Genomic DNA, 24,690 nt, shown 5'->3' with positions numbered 1-24,690 from the left:
AAAGATAAAAATTTAAAGACAGTTCAACTATTATCTTTAATCTTCTGAGTGTGTCAGTAGCTCAGTCATGTCTGACTCTTTGCTACCCCATGGACTGTGGCCTTCCAGGCTCCTCTGTCCATGGAATTCTCCAGGCTTGAATACTTGAGTGGGTTGCCATTTCCTTCTCCAGGGGATCTTCCCAACCCAGGGATCGAACCTGGGTCTCCCACATTTCAGGCAGATTCTTTACCATCTGAGACTTAGACATTCACTAATCTAATAAAAGTCAGCAGTGATGAAGTACTGAGTCTCTCTCTTGTTCTCTGCCCAAGTGCAGTCAGACTCATTGTGTGTACTCACTGATCACCAGAAAAGGTCTGTGAATACGCACACAGTGAAGTCAATTCAAAACACACTCATTAGATCACAAGAAATGTATGAGTTCATTACTAAGCTTGAATTGTTTTAAGACCTGAATTAATATATGTCAAGTCAGGGAGAAGGAAATGGCAACCCACTTCAGTATTCCTGCCTGGGAAATCCCATGAACAGAGGAGACTGGTGGGCTACAGTCCATGGGGTCGCAAAGAGCCAGACACAACTGAGTGACTAAACAACAACAAAATTTAAAGCCAAGAAAGCCAACAGAATAAAGAATTAAAAATATATGTATGTCAGATAAAGTTTATACATATATGTCAGATAAAGTTTAACTTAGAATTTTCACTTGTCCCCAGTGCTATGCTACAGTAATACTATGGGGGAATATTCAGATATGTTCCAAAGTTACTGTTAAAATAGACACAGACATATTTTTATCTATTCACCTAAGACAGGGAGACATTACTTTGCCAACCAAGGTCCATCTAGTCAAGGCTATGGTTTTTCCCGTGGTCATGTATGGATGTGAGAGTTGGACTGTGAAGAAAGCTGATCGCCAAAGAATTGATGCTTTTGAACTGTGGTGCTGGAGAAGACTCTTGAGAGTCCCTTGGACTGCAAGGAGATCCAACCAGTCCATTCTAAGGGAGATTCAATCCTGGGTGTTCATTGGAAGGACTGATGCTAAAGCTGAAACTCCAATACTTTGGCCACCTCATGCGACGAGTTGACTCACTGGAAAAGACTCTGATGCTAGGAGGGATTGGGGGTGGGAGGAGACGGGGATGACAGAATGAGATGGCTGGATGGCATCACCGACTCGATGGACATGAGTTTGAGTGAACTCCGGGAGTTGGTGATTGACAGGGAGGCCTGGCATGCTGTGATTCATGGGGTAGCAAAGAGTCAGACACGACTGAGCGACTGAACTGAACTGAAGATAGAGTAAATTCTAAAAATTTCAACTCAAGAGACATTCTTCTAAAAACACTTGCTTTGTTTCAAATAGTCTGCTATGGAGATGAGAGTTGAACTACCTCTACTCCTCAAGGGGTTTACAGAATTTTTAACTACAGTAAATATCTTAAAAATGGTAAAAACTGAAATAAAAATTTAGGAATTCTATATGCAAAACATGGAAATTAAAATCAATTGACTCAATGAAAATATTTCCTGAGATATGTATGACTTGAAAAAAAGTCACATATCAGCCACTATAGAAAATATTTTGTTCTCCTAAAATAACACTTTTGAAAAATCAAGACCATGTTTATTTTTCTCAACTACTTGTCATACAGAGTATATCTAAACAAATTCAGTTAACTGAATACAGACATGATATTAAAGAAAGTCTCTTCAGATATACTCAATGTAGCTGAGCACTAACAGAAATTTATGATTGTCTTATGTTTTCATTATCTACCCAAGACGACTCTTAAGGATTCATCCGGGGCCCAATCAGAAGTGTCTGGATTTATCTCACAACATCATTCATTTAACAAAATAGCATGATTATAAATAGAACTGATTTTCATATGACATTCAATCAAGTTTACCTTGTTCATAGTCTGGGTATATGTGCATGTATATGTACACGCATTCATGCACACACATACATACCACATGCAAAGGATGACTAAAAATAATCTGAACTTGGGGAAAGAATTTATAATTATTTACCATAATTATTATTATTTAAACCATTTATAAATCTGATAAAAAAGTAATTTGAAAGGAGGTAATTATTTCAGTCATTATTTTCTATCCATTAAAGTTTCTTAGGTACACAGAACTGCAGTTCTATACTTCTTCACAGCACTCAAAAAAATGAATCAGATAATTGCTCCCTATTTTAGACATGATCCTAATATTCTGGCAGATCACGTATGTATAGGCGGACATTGAATATATTCATCATACAGCACATACAGGTTTCAAGAAATGTGTTTTCTTTCAGTTTTCATAACAAGACTAAAGGTCACTTATTTTCTTTGTTCAAAATACCAAACACCACTTTTATTCAGCAGTACAAATTAGCACTAATCCACAATATAAATAAGGTCGTGAATCTAAATGAAGAAATAAGTACTATGACTAAAAAAAATGTTGTCTTCTGGTTTTATCTATTGCATAATTAACACTTTAACATTAAAGAAACAGCTAAAGAAATTAAAATCATCTGTGAAGTCTCTACCCTAACATCCATTATTTTCATTCTCCTTGTTCTGATACATACTTTATACAAAATAAACATTTTTCTTATTGCTATACGGTCTTCATAATGATCACATAAAATGATTATTCTGTAAAGATAATGAATCCTATTTACCTAACCAATGTCCAATTTGAGAGTATTTATATTGCTTCCGATTTTTCACCCTTACAAATAACAGTGCAATAAACACTTACATTCATGCTACATTTTTTTCCCCATTTCAATTACAATAAAAAAGAAAGAGGAACACTTCTGGCAAACTATGAGACTCTGACGCATCACAGTTGAAAGTAAGTGTGACAGTTACTTACAGCTTCATGCAGCTCTTCATGCTGACAACACGATTTTGGAATGCTGATGGAATCTTCAGGCCCAGAAGTATTAAGTAAAGTCTCTTCTAGTTCAATTTCTTTCTCAAGTTTTACTAATACTGGTGGCTCAACCCCATATCTGGAAAATCAATTATGAGATCTCATCAATCAAGTGAAGTCTGAGGCAAGTACTTCCATGTATATCACAATAGGTTATCTTTTAATTTTAAATAAAGTCTGTATGACTCTCTTATACCAGTAGTTTCATCAGAACATCTAGAAATGCTTTGCAGTCCAAGGGACTTTCAAGACTCTACTCCAGCACCACAGTTCAAAAGCATCAATTCTTCGGCGATCAGCTTTCTTCACAGTCCAACTCTCACATCCATACATGACCACGGGAAAAACCATAGCCTTGACTAGACGGACCTTGGTTGGCAAAGTAATGTCTCTGCTTTTTAATATGCTATCAAGGTTGGTCATAACTTTCCTTCCAAGGAGTAAGCGTCTTTTAATTTCATGGCTGCAATCAGCATCCACAGTGATTTTGGAGCCCCAAAAAATAAAGTCTGACACTGTTTCCACTGTTTCCCCATCTATTTCCCATGAAGTGATAGGACCAGATGCCATGATCTTTGTTTTCTGAATGTTGAGCTTCAAGGAGATCCAACCAGTCCATTCTAAAGGAGATCAATCCTGGGTGTTCATTGGAAGGACTGATGCTAAAGCTGAAACTCCAATACTTTGGCCACCTCATGCGACAAGTTGACTCACTGGAAAAGACTCTGATGCTGGGAGGGATTGGGGGCGGGAGGAGACGGGGATGACAGAGAATGAGATGGCTGGATGGCATCACCGACTCGATGGACATGAGTTTGAGTGAACTCCGGGAGTTGGTGATGGACAGGGAGGCCTGGCGTGCTGTGATTCATGGGGTCATAAAGAGTCGGACACGACTGAGCGACTGAACTGAATTGAACTGAGACTGCCAAAAATTCAGATTATCACCTTTATAACATAGCATATATATTTGGGTTACTGAATGCTCCAAATATTCAATCTGGGATCCTAAAGATACCTTTAAAAATCAGCTCATGAGTAAAGACAGAATTGAACTAGGTATGGAGAATACCAAACCTTGGCCTTCTTATCAAACCCTCTTTGTGTTCAAAGGACTTGCCTCACTTTGAACTGCTTAAAGGTTGCATGCTCTTATTCTACTCTTAACCTAAAAAATCTAAGTGCCCACTTTTATAGTTTAATATTAAATAAAGGCAAGCTATATGAACAAGCAAATGTTGATACAGCTCACGTGAACAAAGTTACTAAAGGAACAAAAAGAAAGAAAAAATAGTAAATTACTTTATTCCAATTAAAAATTATTTTAATTTATATAAAATAGTATTCTAGATAAAATAAAGCAGCTTAAAACATCTTTATGACTTTGCACAAGTCTGAAATATTGTGGAATACATACCTTGAGACAATTCGACCAATTTCAAGAAGACAAAGATACACCTGTCTTGGATCTTTGTGCAAAACTGTGAAAAAATAAGACCACATATTTTAAGGGGCAAATTAAACAGGCAGTTAACATATATAAATGCTTTGAGGGAATATATGTCAAGTAAAAAACTTAGATAGCTTTCAGTTTGGTCACTGCACGGATGCTTCTATTGAATTAAATGAGAAAATACATGAATAATTCTTCAGTAGAGCATGATTTTTTTAAATGAATTGTCAAAAACACTAATCCATTTAGATAACCAAGTTAGCAGCTTCTGTTTATGAGGTAAACCTAAACACCATGAGTATACATCATTTGACCTTCTGTTATTTCCATAATTATATGGTCAAGGAGAGATTACCAGTAATTTAGACTCTGTTGAGTAATTCTTGATTAAAACATTAATTAGTTAATAAACATTAGTCCAGAACTTTCCCATAGCCAACTCATTTGGGAAGTAAAGTCTGTCTAGGCCATTCTAGATATATAGGATTTATAACTAAAAATGAAAAATTTAATCATGTATTTGATTTGGAATCTGATTCTCCAATTGTTTCTCATCTATTTAGAACATAAATTTTTCTAAGAAAATGAGATGTGACATTTGAGTTGTTATTTGGAAAGAAAAACTAGAAATGAGGCATACAAAAATATCCTGCTGCAATACAACGACAACACTTACCTAAACCTTCAGATTCAAAGAGGTAAGTCTCATCAACCCCAATGTGCCTGCACCAGTGAAGGAAGTTCGCAGTATTGTCTCTAGCAAAGAATGAACCAGATGCAGCATCTTTCTTACAGGGCACTTTTCTCATTGGAAAATTCTGGAAAAAACAAAGGAATAATTTCAACAAGTATCAAGAATATTTTCATTAGATATCCATTTTAACATGGGCATTAATAAATATTTAGTCCCTTGAAGGTAGCTAAAGATTACACAGCACTAGGGAGAAATGCATCTTCAAAAATTATTTTGCTTTTTTTAGTAAGTATTGGGTTGGCCAAAAGGTTTGTTTGGGTTTTTCCATAAGATGGCACAGAAAAACTCAAATGAACTTTTTGGCCAACCCAATATATTCCAGAAAATCATTTCTAGGAAAACAATCTGGTCAAAATTAGCAGTTCAGTTCAGTTCAGTCACTCAGTCATGTCTGACTGGTTGCAACTCCATGGACTATAGCACGCCAGGCACCCTGTCCATCACCAACTCCTGGAGTTTATTCAAACTCATCTCCATTGAGTTGGTGATGCCATCCAACCATCTTATCCTCTGTTGTCTCCTTATCCTCCCGCCTTCAATCTTTCCCAGCATCAGGTCTTTTCCAATGAGTCAGTTCTTCACATCAGGTGGTCAAAGTATTAGAGTTTCAGCTTCAACATCAGTCCTTCCAATGAATATTCAGGACTGATTTACTTTAGGATGTACTGGTTGGATCTCCTTTCAGTCCAAGGGACTATCAAGAGTCTTCTCCAACACCACAGTTCAAAAGTATCAATGCTTCAGCGCTCAGCTTTCTTTGTAGTCCAACTCTCACATCCATACATGACTACTGGAAAAACCATAGCTTTGACTAGATGGTCCTTTGTTGGTAAAGTAACATCTCTGCTTTTAATTTCATGATTGCAGTGATTTTGGAGCCCGAAAAAATAAAGTCTGCCACTATTTCCACTGTTTCCCTATCTATTTGCCATGAAGTGATGAGACTGGATGCTATGATCTTAGTTTTCTGAATGTTGAGCTTCAAGCCAACCTTTTCACTCTCCTCTTCCACTTTCATCAAGAGGCTCTTTAGTTCTTCTTCACTTTCTGCCATAAAGGTGGTGTCATCAGCATATCTGAGATTATTGACATTTCTCCCAGCAATCTTGATTCCAGCTTGTGCTTCATCCAGTCCAGCATTTCTCATGATGTACTCTGCATATAAGTTAAATAAGCAGGGTGACAATGAACAGCCTGGACGTACTCCTTTCCCTATTTGGAACCAGTATGTTGTTCCATGGCCAGTTCTAACTGTTGCTTCCTGGCCTACATACAGATTTCTCAGGAGGCAGGTCAGGTGGTCTGGTATTCCCATCTCTTGAAGAATTTTCCACAGTTTGTTGTGATCCACACAGTCAAAGGCTTTGGCATAGTCAATAAACCAAAAGTAGATGTTTTTCTGGAACCCTTTTGCTTTTTTGATGATCCAACGGATGTTGGCATTTGATCTCTGGTACTTCTGCCTTTTCTAAATCCAGCTTGAACATCTGGAAGTTCATGATTTACATACTGTTGAAGTCTGGCTTAGAGAATTTTGAGCATTACTTTGCTAGTGTGTGAGATGAGTGCAATTGTGCGATAGTTTGAACAGTCTTTGGCATTGCCTTTCTTTGGGATTTGAATGAAAACTGACCTTTTCTGTCCTGTGGCCACTACTGAAATTTTCAAATTTGCTGGCATATTGACTGCAGCACTTTCACAGCATCATCATTTAGGATTTGAAATAGCTCAACTGGAGTTCCATCACTTCCACTAGCTTTGTTCGTTGTGATGCTTCCTGAGGCCCACTTGACTTCACATTCCAGGATGTCTGGCTCTAGGTGAATGATCACCCATGGTGATTATCTGGGTCATGAAAATCTCCTTTGTGTAGTTCTGTGTATTGTTGCCACCTCTTCTTAATGTCTTCTGCTTCTGTTAGGTCCATATAATTTCTGTCCTTTATTTTGCCCATCTTTGAATGAAATGTTCCCTTGGTATTTCTAATTTTCTTGAAGAGATCTCTAGTCTTTTCCATTGTACTGTTTTCCTCTATTTCTTTGCATTGATCACTGAAGAAGGCTTTCTTATCTCTCCTTGCTATTTTTTGGAGCTCTGCATTCAAATGGGTATATCTTTCCTTTTCTCCTTGCCTTTCACTTCTCTTCTTTTCATAGCTGTTTGTAAGGCCTCCTCAGACAACCATTTTGCCTTTCTGCATTTCTTTTTCTTGGGGATGGTCTTGATCACTGCCTCTTGAACAATGTCATGAACCAACATCCATAGTTCTTCAGGCACTCTATCAGATCTAATCCCCTGAATCTATTTGTCACTTCCACTGTAAGGGATTTTAATTCAGGTCATACATTAATGGTCTAGTGCTTTTCCTTACTTTCCTCAATTTAAGTCTGAATTTGGCAATAAGGAGTTCATGATCTGAGCCACAGTCAGCTACAGGTCTTGTTTTTGCTGACTGTATAGAGCTTCTCCATCTTTGGGCTGCAAAGAATATAATCAATCTGATTTCAGTGTTGACCATCTGGTAATGTCCATGTGTTGAGTCTTCTCTTGTGTTGTTGGAAGAGGTTGTTTGCCATGACCAGTGTGTTCTCTTGGCAAACTCTATGAGCCTTTGCCCTGCTTCATTCTGTGCTCCAAGGCCAAATTTGCCTGTTACTCCAGGTGTTTCTTGACTTCCTACTTTTGCTTTCCAGTCTCCTATATGAAAAGGACATCTTTTTGGGTGTTAGTTCTAGAAGATTTTAAGAATGACATGAGAGCACATCTTGATAGTACATCTCTCCAAACATAAATACAAACACAAAATTATTGTTGCTAAAGGTTTACAGACAGACTAATTTTTGCTTACTTCCTTATTTGCAGATTTACAAATATGGTTCTGAGTTTCTTGAGGAGAACTTCACCAATGAAATCGTAGCCCATTCTTAATTCAAGATCTTTGAAAATCGATGATCTAAGTTTTACAGAATCCTATGTTTTTATTTTTATTATCTGGACCAAATAATCCTGCTGAGGAGCAGTTTTCAGTTTTGTCTTAAATTTTTACTTGAAATAAGAAATTCATGTATATGATTTTTTTTAATGCAGCAGGCATAGTAGGGTATGTCTTTCTCCCACCTTTATGCCTCAGTTCCTTCTACTCCTTGGAGATAACCACTATTACCAGTTCCTTATATGTCCTTCCTGTTGCTATTATTTTCCAGAGTTAAAATAGCTTTCTGAGTTTTTCTAATTGTATATATATATATATATATATATATATATATATACACACATATATATATAAAATCAAACAGCACTGCCAAATGCAAAGATGGTTAGCAGCAACTGAAATCTCATCCACATTTCAGTAAGACATCTCTGCACACAAGCATATGTGTCCCTACATACTGCTACATAAAGTCACTATTCTGTAGTCTGATTTATGTAAGTGCATATGCACACTTAATGACAGGTTGCAGGCATCCTTAGGATAAATAAAATAGTCATTTCTAATGAACAGATAATATTCTACTATTTAGATACTAAAACAACTTCTTTACTGATGAGCATTTAGGTTGTTCTTAAATTTTTTTTGCACAATAGTTCTTGTGAATTTGTGGTTATTTTTTTAGAATAAATTCCTGGAATTAGAATTATGTTACTTATCAAACAATATGCTTTATTTTCAATGTGATATATATTACCTATATATATATAAATATATATATCTTTACCTATAAAGATGGTACTACTTTATATTTCTACCACCACTAGGCTCATGCTTAGGACCCACAGTCACAAACCTCAGATCCCATGAATGAAAACATCCATATTTGATAAAAAGAGAGGAAGCCTTATCTACTTCAAATCACAACCTCATGGACAATGGAGGAAAACTGTCTAAGAAAAGTATTATTCATTCAACCAATACTTATAGAATTTAACACCAAGATAGTATATAAGGAATAAAAAGATGATGATGATAGCTCTTAACTGTGTTCCAGGAACCGTCATAACCTCTTTTTTCATTTAACTCTTAAAGTAATCCTATAAGGAAGGTACTATTATTCTCAGGCAGAGCTAGCTATTACATATTTACTATATACCAGGCACTAAGCTAACCACTATCTCTATATTATCTCATTTAATTTTGCTGACTCCTCGAAACTATATTCTTTAAGGTAAATGTTAATATCTCCATTTTACAAGTGAGAATTTTTTTCAGATGCTCAAAAAGGTTAAGTAAATTATCCAAGATTTACATATATTTGAGGTGGTAGCTTATAACCTTGTAGAAATAAAAAGCGTCCATAAACAAATCTATATGTACCAAAGTACAAAATCACTACTGTCAAACATTTTCTTACCACTGGTTCTTCAGAGTTGCATGTTTTCACCATGTTTTGAAGAACATCAATCAGTTGGCATAATAGCACTCCATTATCAAGTTCTTCCAATAGCCTTTCGGCCTTAACTTCAACACCTAAGAACATATTTCAAAGCTAAGATTCTTCCAGAAACAGTAAATTCAAACAATATGGCTAAAATTTAATTAAATGTAATCAGATTATAGCTGAAACACTAGACAAACACTAGATCAGACCCCAGGTATTCACTCTTAGATATTACAGTTAAAACAGCAGATAATGTCAAATTAAGTGAAACAAAATAAAACAAATGAAACAAAAATATCTGTGGTATAGAAGCACAGAAAAAATAAAATGACATTTACTTTATTTCATTTAAAAACACCGAAGTGTTTTATATTTCAATACTCACTATTCAGTTTTGATTCACTGCACATTACAGTTGCATGCACAAGAAAGATTCTCTATAAGATGGACTTTGTTGCAATTTAAAAATGAAAGAGCAACATAACAAACATTCAGGAAATACCAGCTTTTCAACTCTAAAATCCTCTTTTTGGATGCATTATTACATAATAAGAGGAAGTCAGAGACGTGAAGCATGAGGAAAACTGGAGCCCTTGCTGGCTTGCTGACGAAGGGACCCGTGTGATGAGGAATGCAGTGGCCTTTTTTGTCCCTGTGGGATCTTGGTTCACTGCCCAAGGATCCAACCTAGGCCCCATACAATGGAAGCGCAGAGTTCTAACCACTGGACCGCCAAGGAATTCCCTGTGGTGGCCTCTGAAAGAGCTGACACCCACCCTCCACCCCAACAGCCAGCATGGAGACATCCTACACTATAAGGAACTGAATTTGGCCAACAAATGGAACTCACATGGAAGTGGATTTGTCCCCACAGCTTCTAGGTAAGAGTCCACCTCAGTCAGCAACTTGACTTGGGCCTTATGAGACCCTAGGCTTCCCTCATAGTTCAGTTGGTAAAGAATCCGCTTGCAATGCAGGAGACCCTGCTTCAATCCCTGGGTCGGGAAGATCTCCTGGAGATGGGTAAAGGCTATCCACTCCAGTATTCTGGCCTGGAGAATTCCATGGACTGTATAGTCCATGGAGTCGCAAAGAGTCGGACACGACTGAGCCACTTTCACTTCACTATTACATAATAAACTTCAAAAAAATTATCTAAATCTTCAAACTGATATGCGATCTTTAGAGTGAGTGTTTAGTGTGTTTTTAATTACCTTGAAAGACCATAGATGAGATGTATGTATACCTTTTCATGAAAACTTTGGAAGGCTACACAAAATTCTGTTATTTAAAGATTTCCCCTACCCCCTGCCCCTGGGGGGAAAATTCAGAGCACTCACACCCTCTGAGTAAAGAAGTAAGATGCCATGTATTCCCCATCCCAACACTTCCTCCTAGGTTTCATATGCCTGTGCCCCTCAGAGCTTCAGAAACAGAAGTGAAGTTGCTCAGTCATGTCCAACTCTTTGCAACCCCATGGATGGTACAGTCCATGGAATTCTCCAAGCCAGAATACTGGAGTGGGTAGACGTTCCCTTCTTCAGGAGATCTTCCCAACCCAGGGATCAAACTCAGGTCTCCCACATTGCAGCTGAATTCTTTACCAGCTGAGACACCAGGGAAACAGAAATCATTTTAATTACAGCATATATTCCACCCAGAATCTCATGCTTTACACAAGTTTAAGGTGGGGGGGGGGGGGTGGGAATCAATGAAATATAGACTCCCAAATTAGACCAATACACTTAATTTTTTTTTAATATTAACAATGAAAACATTGATTATTCACAGCTTTTACTACTTGACCACTACTTGACCTCTACCATTAAGCCTCAAACTTGGTTACTATTCAAGCCCTGGGGGTCAGAGTGAACCACAATATCTTCTGTAAGATAGAATGTAAGTTTGGTGAAAATAAGGGCATCAAATATTTCCTTCACTAGAGGATCCCCAACCTCTGGAACAATGATTCCTTGACAAAGAGTAAGATTCTCAATAAACATTCACTGGGTAAGAGAATACAATTTTGAGTATCTTTGCAAGCCTTACCTAATAAACCATTTAACCAGATTGACAGGTCTTCTTGCATGGGCAACAGGGTGGCCTCATGCCTCACAGCTATCCACTCATCATACTGACAAACATCAGCCAAACCTGGCCCATGTCTGGGGGTCAGAGGACTCCGTGGACTTAGAGGCAGGTCTTCTCCAAACCACACCTAGAGAAAACATCAACCAATGGGTGCAACTTGTTAAAAGTCAGGATTCCAATGTTTATTTAAATAATGAATCATAGACTATATTTAATATACACATATACAGAGCTTCAGCAGCTCACAGAAAGTTAATAAACTAGAAGCAAACTATTAGTCTAGATACTTGACTTACTTTCCATATTTAATTCTGTGACAAATATAAGTGAATCTCTAACTAATGGATTCTACTGTCAAATCAAGGGGATAAAAGTTAACACATAATTATTTTTCTTTCACTTGTTAGCTGAGTAAGTTTAACAAGTTACCTAACCAGAGTCTCAGCATCTTGCTTGTAAAATGAGTTAATAATACATCTCTGTAGAATGTAGAAGACCTGAGTTTGATCCCTGGGTTGGGAAGATCCCCTGGAGAAGGGAAGGGCTACCCACTCCAGTAGTCTTGCCTGGAGAATTCTATGGACATAGGAACCTGGCAGGCTACAGTCCATGGGGTCATAAAGAATTGGACATGACTGAGCGACTAACACACTTGTAGAATGTAGCACTGGGCCTAACAATATGTGTTGAATAATGGACAAATAAACGAATGAGTGCACAGATGGCATTTTATAAACTTTAAATCCTAACAACAGTGTTATCTAAAAAACCTATATAATCTGGTTATCACCTGCTATTGCAAGGCTCACAAGCTAAAAATGATTTTTACATTTTAAAATGGTAGTTACATAAGCACCTACATAATAGCTTCAATTCTGCCTACCAACTCACAAAGTCAAAAATATTTACTAACTGGTCAACCTCTGGTTTGAAATAAAAACTGACATAAACATTCTATCAAACCAACACTTGCAAATTTTGAAATATAATTAGATGTGCTTTTAATATAGAATTACTGAGAGAAAAGACTGTGCTAAATTTAAATTGAAGAAAGGGTATCAGAGCCCAAGTGGTGAAGGGGTTCTCACAGGAGGGGAGAAACAGAGGGTCAGAGCTTGAGTGAGGTGACAGGGTATCTACTACACATGGGTACAGCCCCAAGCACAATGTCAGACCCTAGGCAAGGTAAGGAGGGTGTCCACTGGGGACAATGGGGGAATGTCCCGGTGCAGGGTGTCAGAACCCAACTGAGTTGAGAAGGGCATCAACTTAGGGAGAAGTGGCAGTAACAATGGGAGACATGAGGGTTTATCAGGTTGGAGCCAGGTTTCTTCCTGCCAAAGAAGAGAGGTATAACTGTGGACTGAGAGAAAATCAGAATGATCTCTATGGTGTAGGAATGGAGTATTGTTTACCAGAAAGCAAAGAAGTACTTAAAGAATGATGGAGACATGCAAAAGGACCCAGAAGTCAACTTGAAGGGACTTCTGCCGGCTAAATTAGGAACAATTTGAGCATCAAAATAATGATGTAAGGGAATTATAACACACTGAATAAAATGGACAACTCTGAGTTCACGCAGATACAAACAAATGAAATAACTGGAATTCTCATGAGGGATGAGATTTTCATACAGTTTCAAAGTATTTCCACAGAAATACTTATTACAAAGAAAGAGTAATTTCACAGTTGAGAAACTTATCAGGCCACAACTTAACTGAGTGACACAAGTGAATATGATCAATAGTGGGACGAATCAAAATCATATGCCACTTGATGGGATGTAGTGAGATGAAACAGCATCCCTCTGTGATATTCCTGCCAAGATGCATAACCTCAATCTAATCACAAGAAATATCAGGTAAATCTAAATTGAGAGACATTCTACAAAATAATTGGTCTATAATATTCAAAAGTGTCAAGGTCATTAAAGAAAGCAAAGACTGAGATACTGCTCTGGACTGATGGAGAATAAGGGACACGACAACTAAACGCAACATGTGATTCTGAACTGGACACTATTGGGACAACTGGCAATATTTGAAAGTGGTCTGAATATTAGACAGCAGTATTGCACCAACACCAGTGTCCTGACTCTGATGATTTAACGATGGTTTTATAGCAGGAAGTCCTTGCACATGAGAAATACACTACTGAAGTTCGGAAGTAAGGGGGCACAAGATCTGCAACCTATTTTCAAATGGTTCAGCAAACAAGTACTTCTGTTCTACACTTAACAATTAGTTGTAGCTTTGTGATGCTTTTAAGTAAAAAATTTTTTAAGTTTTCTAAAAAAGAGGCATAAATATAGGCAATATCAAGTGAATCTAGTTCTTTCTTGATTTTTAAAAGTGGATAATCTCCCCCCTAAAATATATTAAACTCACTGAAGTTTATTTGAGGCAAGTCTTAACTATATCAAATTAAAAGTCGTAATCACAGACAAACTTGAAGGAAAAAAATGAGCCAATTCCAATCTCCTGTGGTAAGAAATAAACACATTTTTAAAAAATCCCAAAGGCAAAGAAAGACAAGGAATATATACCACCAGAGGCAAGCAGGAGTAGCAAAACTTAAAAGTACCCAAAGACAAACAGAAACAAAATTATTTGAGGGGCAGTGGTTCAGAAAAATAAATGAGGATCCTATAAAGTTTTAGGAAAAAGATTTTATTTCCCCAAATTCTCTTAGAATTATTTCAAAGGGAGTATAGCAGCAATTTAATATCTAAATCTTCCCTTCATAAGCACATCTTGTTTCTGTTTGTAATCTCAGGACTCAGTATAAGACCTAGCACATGATATGCAATCAAAAATATTAGCTGAAAAATTGAGGAACAGATACTGGCAAATGACTTTTTGGCCCATCAAATTCAAGATGCACCTTAGTTATTTGTCGTTTAACTAAGCTGACAAAAGTCAGAGAAGATGTGAATGTTTGTCAAGGAAAAATGTATATTAGCTAGGAAGGTGGTCTCAAAAAAATCGTGTGCAAAAATGGAGAAGTTAAAATTAACAAAAGTCATTCTAAATTTCTTGCCATATTAGGGAGAAGAGTACTTGGATATTCCTATTATTGCAAACAGAAAACTATAAAAACCTGGGTTGATAAAAAGGAATGAATTTGAGTCAGTTTCAGTGAGGTAGAGCCTCTTACACAGATGAAGTAAGGCAGAGAAAAACAAGTATCATATATTAATGCATATATATGGAATCTAGGAAAAAAAGATAGTACTGATGAACCTAGTAGAGAACAGACTTGTGGACACAGCCAGGGAAGGTGAGGGTGGGATGAGTTGAGAAAGTAGCTTTGACATGTATACACTATCAAGTGTAAAACAGATAGTGGGAAGTTGCTATATAACACAGGAAGCCCAGCCTAGTGCTCTGTGATGACCTAGAGGGGTGGGATTGGTGGGGAGGGGAGGGAGGCTTTAGAGGGAGGGCATATATATAATTATGACTGATTCACATTGTTGTACAGCAAAAACCAACACAACACTGTAAAGCAATTAGCATATTAATGTTGTTAAAAGTTAGATGTTAATAACAAAGTCTGCATGTATAAAGATTGTCCTCAAACATGCTGAAAACTGTCATATTGTAAAGATTCCTAACCATAGGCAGTCTACAGAAGAACCTGAATCAGTACACAACTTACTGATTTAACCTAACTGACATTTAGGCAAAAATTTAGGCCTATGTACAAACAGTCCTTTTCTCAGAGAGAGAGAGTTCATTGTTTTTTGTCAGGTTTTCAAAAGGGACTAGGACCCAAAAGAGATTAGGAGCTATAGTTCACTGATTTTTAGACTGTAAGTTTATTTACCAATCAGAACCATGGTCATAAAAAGGGGCAAGGAAGACCTTCATGAATTAAGTGAATAAGAAACAAATTGAAAACAGCTGTCTACTGGGTGCCTCCTCTCTGCAAGGCATTTAGGACTAATGAAGCCTAATTAGCAAAGAGGTGAAAATCCTAGGATGTTCTCACATTCACCAGGGAAAGAAGTAAAAACTTCCATGAGGGATGTCAAAAGTACTCTTGAAAAAGAAATCACTAGAGGTGGATCTGTGTAATCTAGATAAGAGAAAGGTTCATGAAACTACAAGAAAACACTGTGAAAAAAAAAAATTCATCAAGAAAGTATTAATGGCCAGTAGGATGGAAATGAGAAAAATATGGTCAATGTGCAATGATAAAAAGCATTCAATAAGGAAGAAAACATAATCAACATGAAATTGATGACATGCAGAGACCCGGATAAAAAGAGACAGATGTAAATACTCAGATAAAAATGGTTTTTAGAAATAAGAAGTTCTGAGCATACTCAATGTGGATTAGAGAGGACCTGGTGGCTCAGAGGTTAAAGCGTCTGCCTCCAATGTAGGAGACCCGGGTTCAATCCCTGGGTCGGGAAGATCCCCTGGAGAAGGAAATGGTAACCCACTCAAGTATTCTTGCCTGGAGAATCCCATGGACGGAGGAGCCTGGTAGGCTACAGTCCACGGGTTCGCAAAGAGTCGGACATGACTGAGTGACGGAACGGAACGGAAATGGATGGAGGTGGAGAAGGAAATGGCAACCCACTCCAATATTCTTGCCTGGAGAATCCCATGGATGGAGAAGCCTGGTAGGCTGCAGTCCGTGGGGTCGCTAAGGGTCGGACACAACTGAGCGACTTCACTTTCACTTTTCACTTTCACACATTGGAGAAGGAAATGGCAACCCACTCCAGCGTTCTTGCCTGGAGAATCCCAGGGACGGGGGAGCCTGGTGGGCTTCCGTCTATGGGGTCACACAGAGTGGGACACGACTGAAGTGACTTAACAGCAGCAGCAGCAAATAGGAAAAATAAGACCTTTTGGGAGACTGCCATAACTGCCAAGTTAAAAGTGAAGTGAAAGTCCCTCATTCGTGTCTGACTCTGTGACCCCATGGACTACACATTCCATGGAATTCTCCAAGCCAGAATACTGGAGTGGGTAGCCTTTCCCTTCTCCAGGGGATCTTCCTGACCCAGGAATCGAACTAGGGTCTCCTGCATTGCAGGTGGATTCTTTACCAACTGAGCTATCAGGGAAGCCCAAAAGGAAAACACTATGAAAGTGTTTACTAGCAGAGTTGGAAGACAGAGCTGCACAGCACAGGAGGAGAGAAAGCAACATCACAGCCTGAGTTGTTCTTAACCATTTGATAAATTATCTTCTCTAGGCTATCACCCACTGTTATCTTGATATCTTCTTTTTTAATTAAAAAAAAAAAAAAAAAAAGGCTCTCATGACACAGGTAGAATCTCCAGTTTTACATCTGGGTAATTTTGTTGTACCAATGATACAACCAAACTTCCTAAGTGCCTACTATGTAACACATTCCAGGACACATCTTGCTCCTGTTATCTCACTGATTCCTCACAACTACCTAAAAAATAAGTGCTATCTATTAGCCTCACCTTAGCGGCAAGGAAGTGGGAACTCAGAGGTAAAATAACTTGCCAGGATCTCACAGAGCGGCAGAACTAAAATCAGACATGAAATCTGACTGACTCTACAATTCTCACTTTCCAAGGCAAACTTTACTATCAGTTGCTTGCATCTTTCTAAGTAGACCTTCCAGGGCAGTTTTTAAGTTAAAATTCAGTCATGTTCTATGTATATCAAAAGAAAAAAAACTTTAAAGGATATAAGAATAAGTACTAACTCTGGAAATCAATCAAATTCAAATGTAAGATTATTCTAGTTTGTCTCATTATTTTCATCTTGCTTCTCCTCACCAAAAAACTAACCAAAAAAATCCACACTTTAAATTTTAAGTTTTAATTCCATGTTATTTACAGGCATTAAAGGACAAATGTACAATCATCTAAAATTAAAACTTTTCATTTGTTTTCATTGAAAGCTCTTTCAACTACAAACACATCCTAAATTCTAATGAGAAGAAAATCACAAAATATTCTTTTTCCTGGGGTAGTATAATTAAGATGAACTCACCAATCCTAAGGTATTTTTGATTCTTACAAATATGCAGTATAAATGAATGCTTAAAATTAAGTCTTTTTAGAACTAGAAAGTAAAAATAGAGTATTTCTGTTATATTTGATGTTTAAAAAACTAGTACAATAAAAAAAATTTGTGATAACTCTACTAACTATTGTAATCTTGTTACATTGATCTCATTAATTTAAATATATATTTTCCCAAGAAAACCACTTACTTGAATTGCAGGCAGCATGGTCATCTATACTGAAATGACACTGCTGTTCTGAAAGTAAAACAGAACATTAATATTCACACAATGGTAGCTTTTCCATTCCCCTAAACCCTCAACTTATAAGGAATCTGTTTTATTCTATTCGATGGAAAACCTAATACTTTTTCTTCTATTTAGAGTTACTTGATGATAGGAGAATTCAATCATACTCCTAGCTTCTTCATAAAAGTACTCCTCATTTGAAAGAGGAAAATCTGAAACACTTTAATATGTAGTTTCTGGCACTAATATCAATGAAACTCTTGAAGCATCTGACTAGTAAATTAACAATAAAACTTAGTTTTATATGAAAAATGCCCCAGAATTTCTCCCTGTGAAGACACTGTAAGTATAATGTAATACAAACATCACAGCGACTGATACTGAAAGTATCTTTCATCTGATCTTTACAAAGAGATCACGTAAGTTCATCTAAACTTCGTATAAATTCACAAGCTACACCATAAGCCTCTTCTACCAGATGATAAAAGTAAAAAAGAAAAAAAAAACAATTTTAACTATGAAACAATACTCAATGCCTTTCTATAAGTTATTTTCTCCACAAGGTGTTAAAGCCAAAAACCCAAAAGGAACAGGAATTCAAACCCAAAAGTACTATTCTTGAAACCTACAAGAAAAAAAAATACAACTTTAATTAAGTTAGATTAATACAATTCTTTAATATATTTTCAGAGGAAAAAAAAGAGTTTGAAAACATTCAGAATAATATAGACTATATAAAACCTAGAATTTTTAGATTGCTGAGAGCAGTGTAGTATACTGGTCTATTTTTTTAATTGTAAACCACCATTAAAACATTCTAAGAAAAAATAGAAAATGGCTTATAAGGCTATAATGCTATCCATTTCCCAGGAAAAGTGACTTTCTTCCCCTAAGTCATACCAAACATACCTCAGGCACGGTGACCACTACACATTCCACTTTCCTCTCAGGAACACTTCTGGTACCAAAGCTGAAATGGAACTAAACCTAACTGAAAAGTCTGATGTTACACATCACATTGATTTTGTAAGAAGGCAAAGAACAGCAGAACGTTCTTGATATCATTTTTTCTTCTCTCTACCCTAGCAAAAGGCCAAAGTACAATTGAGCATTACTAATGAGCTTGTTATGCTTCCCACGAGCAAATTCAGTCGGGAATACATTTTCCTTTAGCATAAATAATCCTTTGTCCCTAACAAAGATCCACAGTAAAAAGCTTCCGAGACCATTTTTTAAAAATGCAGCAGAGAAGCTGCTCCCATTAAAATAAGGAGTCCCACATAATCAGACAAGAGCTTGAACAGTTGGAACTGCCAACCCCAAACAAAAGAAGGCTTAAATTGTAAGGCGTGTGCAAATCAAGAACAGTGACACAGTCACAAAGAAGCTATCACAAGAATGTTTAGCAGTTGCACTTTTTATGGAAAATTCAACAAAATTAGTTTTATGAAAGAAATGAAGAATTTGTGCACGATCTTCAGTCACTGAACTTTAGCAGAGTCTATTTAAATATGATATATATACACATACATATATATCTTTTCCCACATCATTCTTATCTCATAGAGCGACTTTAAAGATGACAAAAGGATAACCATCTTGATTACCTTTTAAAAGTAGTTATTTAATAAATGTTACTCAGATAAATTATAACATCTCTTCATATGTGGAAAACTATCATGTACACAAACACATGCTCTTACTGGAAAACTTTTATTAGTTGATGAGACTTTTTATCAGTGAATCATCAATTAACTCCAGAGTATTCACTATGTTCCAGATACTAAGAGCCAGTGATGTGATATTTTTGAGCCATTCTCTCAAGCATATAATCCCAAAAGCAGCTTCTTGTCTACTGCTAGCCCAGTTCCTAACCTGTATCACAACTGCAATTCTTGCTTCTTACTCAGCTTATTACCTACTTTCCTCTTATCTATCTTTCGCTAAAAGTATCTGTCTCTACATTTTTTTTTTCCACATAAACTAATTACACTGAATCAGCAACTCTTCATTTTGGAGCTGCATCTTAATTAACAACTTACTGGCCTTTTTGGTTTCTGTTTTTTGTCTTTTTGGAGAAGACTACTTTAATTCTGTGCCATCTTGAGGAAGCCTTTTCCTTTAGATCTTGAGGGGGTGGGGGGGGTGGGAAGCTCTCATGTGACCAAGGCCAGACTATTTGCTAATGGGAGTCTTCAACAAGACAAACCACAAGTGAGGAATACCATGTTCAATTTTTTAAATCTGGAGAAAATGTTAGAAGCACGTAATAAGCTCATCTACCTGAAACTTGAACTGAATCTGGGCCTAGTCCACTTCGCCCATGGGGTCACAGAAGAGTTGGACATGACTTACTGACTGAACAACACCACTCAGAAATAGTTTCAGCAATGAGATCCTTAAGATTATTTATGGTAAGTCTCTTTATACCAACTTGACTTCAGATCATGATGTGAATAAAAAAAAAATGCCAGCCTGTGGACCTGCTCCTTTGTTCCACAGCTGTAGGCTCTGAAACTGAGTACATTTTAATTCCTCACTCACATTATATTAATAAAATATGGTGGGGAGAGCGCAAGTAGCATGGTTCAGTCCTAGAACAAATCAGGGGCCAATTTGTAAAATAATGGCCAAAAAACAAAGAAATAAAGTAAGATTCCTCAGAAAAATAACATTAACTGCCACTGCCACACACTGATAGCACCCAGCTGACAAAAAACTTCCAAGACACATAAGCTGCAGGGATATGATAAATGCCCAGGTTGGCACAGTGGTCACTGCTGAGGAAGGAAGGAAGGTGAGATTAGGATGGAATGCACAGAGGCAACCGTACCAACAAGATTCTCATTCAAGAGAAGTGGTGAGAACACAAGTGTTCTTACATTACTTTGTACTCCCTTCTGTGTGTCAAAAAACATTTCATCATTTTTAATGCTTCATTTAGAAAAATAGTTAAAGAAAATATCCTGATTTGTTCAGGGGAATAAAAAAAACTATCTTCTCAGTTTTAAAATTCTGAGTTAAATATTTCTTAGTTGCCTAGAAGAGAAAATAGAAATGCTGTATTCATACCATCCCCTTCATGGATCACAGCCTTGTCGTGGTGAAGGGGCTTGCGTAACTCAACGAAACTATGAGCCATGCCGTGCAAGGCCACCCAAGACAGACGGGTCATAGTGCAAAGTTCTGACAAATCATGGTACTCTGAAGGAGGAAATGGTAACCCACTTCAGTATTCTTGCCGCGAGAACCTCACAAACAGTATAAAAAGACAAAAAGATATGACACCAGAAGATGAGGCCCCCAGGTTGGAAGGTGTCCAATATACTACTGGGGAAGACCAGAGGGCAATTACTAATAGCTCCAGAAAGAATGAAGTGGTTGGGCCAAAGTGGAAACAAGGCTCAGTTTATATGCATTATATGCTCATTATATGCTCAGTGGATATGCCTGGTGGTGAAAGTAAAATCTGATATTGTAAAGAACAATATAGCACAGGAACATGGAAAGTTAGGTCCATGAATCAAGGTAAATTGGATGTGGTCAAATACAAGATGGTAAGACTAAACATTTACATCTCAGGAATCAGGGAACTAAAATAGACAGGAATGGGCAAATTTAATTCAGATGACCATTATATCTACTATTGTGGGCAAGAATCCCTTAGAAGAAATGGATTAGCCCTCATAGGCAATAAAAGAGTCCAAAATGCAGTACTTGGGTGCAACCTCAAATATAACAGAATGATCTCAGTTCGTTTTCAAGGCAAACCATTCAACATCATAGTAATCAAAGTCTACGCTTCAACCACTGATGCTGAAGAAGCTAAAGTTGATTGGTTCTATTAAGACTATAAAACCTTCTAGAACTAACACCAAAAAAAGATGTCCTTTTCATCATAGGGGATTGAAATGCAAAAGTAGGAAGTCAAGAGGTACACAGAATAACAGGCTTGGTTTTCTGGAGTACAAAATGAAGGCTAACAGTTTTGTCAAGAGAACACACTGGTCACAGCAAACACCCTTTTCCAACAACACAAGAGAAGACTCTACACATGGACATCACCAGACAGTCAATACCAAAATAGATTAATTATATTTTTTGCAGCTGAAGATGGAGAAGTTCTATACAGTCAGCAAATAAAAAAAGACCTGGAGTTGACTGTGGCTCAGAACATGAGCTTCTCATTGCAAAATTCAGGCTTAAACTGAACAAAGTAGGGAAAACCACTAGACCACTAATTCAGGTATGACTTAAATTAAATCCCTTATGATTATACAGGGAAAGCGACAAATAGATTCAAGGGATTAGATCTGGTAGACAGAGTGCCTGAAGACCTATGGACAGAGGTTCATTACATTGTACAGAAGGTAGTGACCATAACTATCCCCAAGAAAAAGAAATTCAAGGAGCAAAGTGGTTGTCTGAGGAGGCTTTACAAATAGCTGAGGAAAGAAGAGAAACTAAAGGCAAGGGGAAAAGGGAAAGATAAATCCAGCTGAATGCAAAGTTTCAGAGAACAGTAGGGAAACATTAAAAAAAAAAAACACCTATATAAATCAACAATGCAAAGAAACAGAGGAAAACAATAGAATGGGAAAGACTAGAAATCTCTTCAAGAAAACTGGAGATATCAAGGGAACATTTCATGGAAAGATGAACATAATAAAGGGCAGAAACAGTAGGGACCTAACAGAAGCAAAAGAGATTAAGAAGAGGTGGCAAGAATACACAGAAGAACTCTACAAAAAATGTCTTAATGCCCAAATAACCAAAATGGTGTGGTCACTCACCTAGAGCCAGACATCCTGGAATGTGAAGTCAAGTGGGCCTTAGGAAGCATTACTATGAACAAAGTTAGCGGAGGTGACAATTCCACTGAGCTATTTCAAATCCTAAAAGACAAAGCTGTTAAACTCAGCAGTGGCCACAGAATTGGAAAAGGTCACTTTTCATTCCAATCCCAAAGAAGGGCAATGCCAAAGAATGTTCCAACTACAATTGTGCTCATTTCACATGCTAGCAAGGTTATGCTCAAAATCCCTCATGCTGATCATCGCAGGTCAGCACGGCGCGGCGACTCGAACTCCGAGGCTCACGGGCGGCATCCACCATGTTGTCCCAGGTGGCGTGCAGCACAAGCAGGAGACTGGTGCCGGCCCTGGGCGCGCTGGGCTCCCGGCAGAAGCACAGCCTCCCCGACCTGCCGTAAGACTACGGCGTCCTGGAGCCGCACATCAACGCGCAGATAATGCAACTTCCCACAGCAAGCACCACGCGGCCTACGTGAACCACCTCAACGTCGCCGAGAAGTACGGGGAGGCGCTGGAGAAGGGTGATGTTACAGCTCAGATAGCTCTGCAGCCTGCGTTAAAGTTCAACGGTGGGGGCCATATCAATCACAGCATCTTCTGGACAAATCTGAGCCCTAACGGTGGTGGAGAACCCAAAGGGGAATTGCTGTAAGCCATCAAACGTGACTTTGGTTCCTTTGCCAAATTTAAGGAAAAGCTGACTGCTGTATCTGTTGGTGACCAAGGCTCCGGTTGGGGTTGGCTCGGCTTCAGTAATGTGCAGGGACGCTTACAGATTGCTGCTTGTTCTAACCAGGATCCCCTACAAGGAACAACACGTCTTATCCCCCTGCTGGAGACTGACGTGTGGGAGCATGCTTATTACCTTCAGTATAAAAATGTCAGGCCCGATTATCTGAAGGCCATTTGGAATGTGATCAACTGGGAGAATGTAACTGCAAGATACACGGCTTGCAGCAAGTAAACCGTCAGCCTTACCCTGAGTACACCAAGCTCTTTCTGACTATTTTTGTAGTAGTGCAGAGAACCAGATAAACCAGTAAGCTGCTCCATTGTAGTGTTTCTGAGTGTGGCTTGTTCAAATATTTGATAAAAATAATCCACTGCTTTGGATAATCTCTTTTAAAAGTTTATTAGGCAACTGTTTGAAAATGTTAAGTGCTTTGTATGATTTAGCCTTTTGATTGAACATTTTCTTCGGAGAGCTAAACTAGCTAGAAGGTGGTAGTTGTCATCATAAAATCATCAAAAAAACTTCATCCCCATGCAGCCTTTCTAATCCTGTTCAATCGCAGTTACAGAAAATCTAATCTTTTTTGCCCCAGTTGCTTAATAATAGAATATTAAATTTATTTCCCAAGGGAAATGCTCAGTTTTCTATTGAAAATTGCTCTGTTAGTAATCCTCTGTCCAGTATTATTTCTGATAGTTACCACCCTGTAGTCTTTAATTATTTTCTGATCACATAGGGTTAACACTAACCATTTTGTCATTAAAAATATATATGACTTGATTGCTGAGAATTGCTTTATTATGAGAAGGAAATAGTAGCGCCTCTGAATTCTTCCGTAGCAAGAAAAATGAAGACTTTTGTGAAATTTTGTCTTAAAAAAAAAAAAATCCCTCATGCTAGAGGCTTCAGCAGTATGTGAACTGAGAACTTGGATACATACAAGCTGGGTTCCAAAGAGGCAGAGGAACCAGAGATCAAATTGCCAACATTTTTTTTAATCATGGGAAAAGCAAAGGAATTCCAGAAAAACATCTACTTCTGCTTCATTAACTACACTAAAGCCTTTGACCATGCACAACAAGGGATGGGAGTGCCAGAATACCTTACCTGTCTCCTGAGAAATCTGTATGTGGGTCAAGAAGCAACAGTTAGAATTGGACATGGAACAACTGACTAGCTCAAAACTGGGAAAGGAGTACAACAGTACTCCACAATATACCCTGTCACCCTGCTTATTTAATCTATATGCAGAGTACATCATGTGAAAT

The 24,690-nt window shown here is 37.7% G+C and overlaps 1 protein-coding gene and 1 pseudogene across 2 annotated transcripts in view; one reads left to right on the top strand and one right to left on the bottom strand.

Moving 5' to 3' along the window:
• The window catches only part of GAS2L3 (growth arrest specific 2 like 3), a 41,507-nt gene that overhangs the window by 5,830 nt on the left and 10,987 nt on the right, over positions 1-24,690 (bottom strand). For both annotated transcript variants that reach the window (XM_055396017.2, XM_055396018.2), the window contains 6 exons: positions 17,837-17,884; positions 11,582-11,750; positions 9,506-9,621; positions 5,079-5,220; positions 4,367-4,430; positions 2,890-3,028 (listed from right to left, as the gene is read on the bottom strand). In XM_055396017.2, coding sequence (XP_055251992.2) covers positions 2,890-3,028; positions 4,367-4,430; positions 5,079-5,220; positions 9,506-9,621; positions 11,582-11,750; positions 17,837-17,860 — 654 coding nt within the window. In that variant the 5' untranslated portion in view covers positions 17,861-17,884. The remainder of the gene's footprint in view (positions 1-2,889; positions 3,029-4,366; positions 4,431-5,078; positions 5,221-9,505; positions 9,622-11,581; positions 11,751-17,836; positions 17,885-24,690) is intronic.
• On the top strand, positions 22,989-23,654 carry LOC129536861 (superoxide dismutase [Mn], mitochondrial pseudogene; annotated as a pseudogene).

Source organism: Moschus berezovskii, chromosome 6, assembly GCF_049115385.1.
Source record: "Moschus berezovskii isolate FMDL1 chromosome 6, NW_MosBer_1.0, whole genome shotgun sequence".
Taxonomy (NCBI): Eukaryota; Metazoa; Chordata; class Mammalia; order Artiodactyla; family Moschidae; genus Moschus; species Moschus berezovskii.
The sequence above is the reverse complement of the archived record's forward strand: the minus strand, read 5'-3'. Positions and strand labels throughout refer to the sequence as shown.